The sequence below is a fragment of the Argentina silus genome (genome assembly GCF_951799395.1).
Source record: "Argentina silus genome assembly, chromosome: 7".
Lineage (NCBI taxonomy): Eukaryota > Metazoa > Chordata > Actinopteri > Argentiniformes > Argentinidae > Argentina > Argentina silus.
Window position 1 is genome coordinate 13534391 of NC_139661.1, and position 5000 is coordinate 13539390.

The following is a 5000-nucleotide window of genomic DNA, read 5'->3' on the forward strand; positions in this document are numbered from 1 at the left end:
GTCGTCGCAGTAACCAGAGACCCATTAGCACAGCACACACACTTAGTCCCTCACGGAAGCCGTTGCCATGGTAACTGGTCCTCTGTGGTGGAGGTCTCCATGGTAACTCGTATCCTGTACTGGGTGATCCCCATGGCGACCGGTCTGGGAGTGGTGTGATGAATGGTCGAGGGTACAGCTTGTCTTAAAGAGCATCTTTCTCTTGGAACGTTTGTGAGTGGCCATCTTGTGTGTGTGGGATTGGCCCCTGAACTCTTCACTACACTACACCACATTCCACATGAGTTTACTGTTCAACACCTGATCAGCCAGAGGATGGGTCCCCCTGGAGTCTGGTTCCTCTCAAGGTTTCTTCCTCCCAGGGAATTTTTCCTCCTTGCCTCTGTGCCCTGTGTTTTTCTCCCCTCTGGGGAGTTTTTGTGTGGCTTGCTTTTTTGGGGTCTATGGTTTGGTGTTAGATCATATTGTTTGTATTGTATTTATTGTTTATATTGTTTAGTATTGTTCTTGTTGTGAAGCACTTTGCCACATTTGTCTATGTAAAAAGCGTGATACAAATAAATGTGTTTGATGGATTGATTGATTGATGGATTAATTGATTAATTGATTAATTGATTGATTGATAGATTGATGGATGGATTGATGGATTACTTATTGTAAGTTTTTTGGGTGAAAGTCTTTGGATGAAAGCGTCTGCTAAATGACCAAAATGGAAACATGCAAATGCAACAGACAAAGGAGCAGACAGCAGTGGCTGTGACAGCAGAGAAAGGTTGTTGATCTGTGATGCAGCTCTCTGTCCTCCGATTTCTACCTCCACCAGCCTCCCCTGATGTTCACCTGTTGTTCTAACCTGTGTGTGTGTGTGTGTGTGTGTGTGTGTGTGTGTGTGTGTGTAGGTACCTGCTCTACCTCCAGCTGAAGAGGGATGTGTACCATGGTCGTCTTCTCTGCCCCTTCGCCGACGCTGCGTACCTGGGGGCGTGTATCATACAGGGTAAGCCCCTCCCCTCCTTCCTTGCCCCGCCCCCGCCCTGCCCCGCCCAGCTCTGACATCACACTAGAGATTCACTGGGGCATCAAACTCGTTAGTAATGAGCACTCATGCACTCCCAGCCCTGCTCAAACGCTCCCAGAGCAACCGAGCTGAACACCAGCCCTGCTCAAACGCTCCCAGAGCATCCGAGCTGAACACCAGCCCTGCTCAGACGATCTCTGAGCTCCTCTGTGTATCAGCCCTACTCAAACGAGTTGATGCAACCTGACACACAGACCTTGTCATACACTCCCGGAGTAACAGATCTGAACGCTAGCCCCACTCCAGCCATCCCCTGAGATGAACACACACACCCTAGCCTAGGGGAGGCTGGCGGAGGTAGAAATCAGAGGACAGGCTCATTGCAATGCATGGAGCGGAAATGAGGAATGGTATCAAACATACATCAGCCTCCCCTGTCCCAGGACGTTCTATATTCCCCTCCCAGTCAGAACCGGTTCTGTTTGAAGTGGGTTCAACAGGGATTTAACTCAGTGATCGGGAGGCTTATCCCTCCGTCTGATAAACCAATCCTTCCTTCACCAACACTTAGCCCCGGCTCTGATTGGCTGAGCCATGTAGAGGGGAGAGCCTGATTGGCTGAGCCCTGTAGAGAGGAAAGCCTGGTTGGCTGATCTAGCGAAACTGCGGGGCCCCCTGCTGGTGGTTATCTGTCAGTGTGATTAATGAAAACAAGTCCCTCTCCCTCCTTAGGCTGTTAATTACAGCACTGCAGGATTATTGTTGAATTAATCTAATTTTCTCTCCCCCTCCTTCCCCTCCTTCTTCTCCTCCCCCTCCTTCCCCTCCTTCCGCTCCTCCCCCTCCTCCCCCTCCCCCCGCTCCTTCCTCTCCTCCCCCTCCTCCCTCTCCTCCTTCTCCCCCTACTCCTCCCTTTCCTCCTTCTCTCTCCCCCTCCTTCCTCTCCTCTCCTCCCCCTCCTCCCTCTCCTCCCTCCCTCCCCCTCCTCCCCCTCCCAGCTGAACTAGGGGACTATGACCCAGACGAACACCCGTCAGACTATATCCGGGACTTCAAGCTGTTCCCCAAACAGTCTCTCAAACTGGAGAGGAAGATCATCGAGATACACAAGAATGAGCTGAGGTAAGGTGGGATAGGGGGAGAGAACGGCTCAGGTAAGGTGGGATAGGGGGAGAGAACGGCTGCGGTAAGGTGGGATAGGGGGAGAGAACGGCTCAGGTAAGGTGGGATAGGGGGAGAGAACGGCTAAGGTAAGGTGAGATAGGGGGAGAGAACGGCTGAGGAAATGTGGGATGGGGGAGAGAACGGCTGAGGTAAGGTGAGATGGGGGAGAGAACGGCTGAGGTAATGCGGGATGCAGGAAAGAACAGCTGAGGTAAGGTGGGATAGGGGGAGAGAACAGCTGAGGTAAGGTGGGATAGGGGGAGAGAACGGCTGAGGTAAGGTGGGATAGGGGGAGAGAACAGCTGAGGTAAGGTGGGATAGGGGGTTTACAGCCTACAGTGTCACTGATCAGCAGCCTGCATCACTCAGGGCCTCAGCTGAGTAAATAAAAAAATAAACACTGTCCTCCTCTCCTACAGGGGGCAGTGTTCAGCCCTCGCAGAGCTGAATCTTCTCCAGAGGGCACACACCTTGGAGACGTACGGAGTCGACCCCCACCCCTGCAAGGTAACCCCCCCCTTCCCCCTCACAACGCAACCCCTCTCCCCCACCTGGCTCCCTACCGGCTTGGAATGGAATGTGTGTTTGATACCATTCCTTATTCCATTCCATGCATTACAGTGAGCCCATCCTCCGATTTCTACCTCCACCAGCCTCCCCTGGCTCCTCTACAGTCTGTCCTCTGGGGCTGTAAATCAATGCTCACTGTGTCTCTGTCTCTCCTCGCTTGATTAAACAGCTGGTCCTGAACTCATATGTTGACTCTGTGATATTAAATCATTTCCTATCATGATTGAATCGTGATATTAAATCAGTCTGATTTAGATGTACTTGTAATGGCTGTCGACGTCCGTATCTGATTGGACGGCTCATTTATGTCTCCCTCTGATATGATTGTGTTTGATTTGGTTTGTCCTACTTTTCTGTGTTTCTGTGTTTAATAGGAACACGATCGTGGTGATACAGTCAGTGTTGCACTGCCTATCCATCTCCTCCTCTCCTCTCCTCTCCTCTCCTCTCCTCTCCTCTCCTCTCCTCTCCTCTCCATCTCCTCTCTTCTCTTCTCTCCTCTCCGTCTTCTTCTCTCCTCTCCCTCTCCTTTTCCCTCTCCCCCCCTCTCCCTCTCTCCCTCTTCCTCCCCTTCCCTCTCTCTCCCTCTCCCTCCACATCCCTCCCCCCCTCTCCCTCTCTCTCTCCACCCTCCCTCCCCTTCCCTCTCTCTCCCTTTCTCTCCCCCTTCCTTTCTCTCTGTGACTCAGTGTGTGTTCGCAGCGGGGAAGCTGAGAGGCAGGATATCAAAGCTAGCTAAGCTGATTAAAGAGATATTTAATTTGGTTCTTGTGTGAGAACGTTCCCTATCTGTTCCTCTGGTGTCAGGGAGATGAACTAACAAATGCTGTGGACTTCACTGGGACTGAATCATCACTCTGTAGTCAGATTGAATATGATAAAACCACAACACACACGTGTTTGAGACCATTCCTCATTCCGTTCCATGCATTATAATGAGCCCATCCTCTGATTTCTACCTCCACCAGCCTCCCCTGGGTAGTACTGTAGTGGTTACTTGCCAGGAGTTATGAGCTGGTGTATTCATTCAGCTGGTTTAGGTTAATATCTACACTCTTAGAAGTTCTAAAAGGGTTCTTCATTTGTCCCCATAGGGGAACCCTTTGAAGAACCCTTTTGGTTCCATGTTGATCCCCGTTGGGTAAGATGTAGACCCTTTTTCAGTTCCACGTAGAACCCTCTTGACAGAAGGTTCTAAATGGAACCCAAAAGGGTTCTTCAAAGGGTTCCCCTAAGGGGACAAATTAAGAACCTTTTTAGAACCCTTTTTTCTAAGAGTGTATGAACTGATGTATTCAACTGCTTGATCATATCTATGTGCTGGTGTATTCATTAATTCACACACACACACACACACACACACACACACACACACACACACACACACACACACACACACGCTGGTTGAGGTTTGTATTGTATCAGAGTACCGTGATGGCCTTGGATGTGCGCTGCGCTTTGAGCTTTGTGTTTAAACACACAGCTGACTTGTTGCCATGGGAGACCTGTTGTTGCTGTGGGAGACCTGTTGTTCTGATCTTGTGAAGTGGCTGTTGTCATGGCGATAACGGTCTGTCTGACAGCCTCCTGCTGCCGGTCCACCTGTATCGCAGGATGCCATGTGCTGCTATTCAATCTGTGCTGTGTGTGTGTGTGTGTGTGTGTGTGTGTGTGTGTGTGTGTGTGTGTGTGTGTGCGCACACGTGCATGTGTGTTTGCCTGTGTGTGTGCCTGTGTGTGTGTGTGCATGCGTGTGTACATGCCCGTGCGTGCGTTCGTGCGTGCGTGTGCGTGCGTGTGTATAGGACTTCACAGGGTCCACAGCCTTCCTGGGTTTCACCGCCACGGGGTTTGTCGTGTTCCAGGGAAACAAGAGGATCCACCTGCTCAAATGGTAACCATGGTAACCTTTGACCCACTCAGTGGCAACAGTAAACCCTCACCGTAACCATGGCTCCCGTGTGCTTCAAATAAACCTTATTTATTTAAATGATTTATTTCGATTTATTTGACCTATCAGTGATTGTGTATTTGTTGCTCCCGTCTGCTTCAATGAACCTCCATTACGAGGTTTCTGTTGTGTTATTGACCTAGTCACTGTGTGGCCAATTTGGATTTGGATATCGTCTACGTGCACGCGCGCGCACACACACACACACACACACACACACACACACACACACACACACACACACACACACACACACACATTCTCGCCCAACATCTCCTCAGCATTGAGAAGTTTTGT

The 5000-nt window shown here is 50.4% G+C and overlaps 1 protein-coding gene across 1 annotated transcript in view; it reads left to right on the top strand.

The window, feature by feature from the left end:
- Nucleotides 1-5000, top strand: part of frmd3 (FERM domain containing 3) — a gene marked incomplete at both ends in the record, with an annotated part of 36981 nt that overhangs the window by 16575 nt on the left and 15406 nt on the right. Inside the window, 4 exon segments of the mRNA XM_083673140.1 lie at nt 900-997; nt 2017-2140; nt 2602-2689; nt 4558-4646. Of these exon segments, the coding sequence (XP_083529266.1) occupies nt 900-997; nt 2017-2140; nt 2602-2689; nt 4558-4646 (399 nt within the window).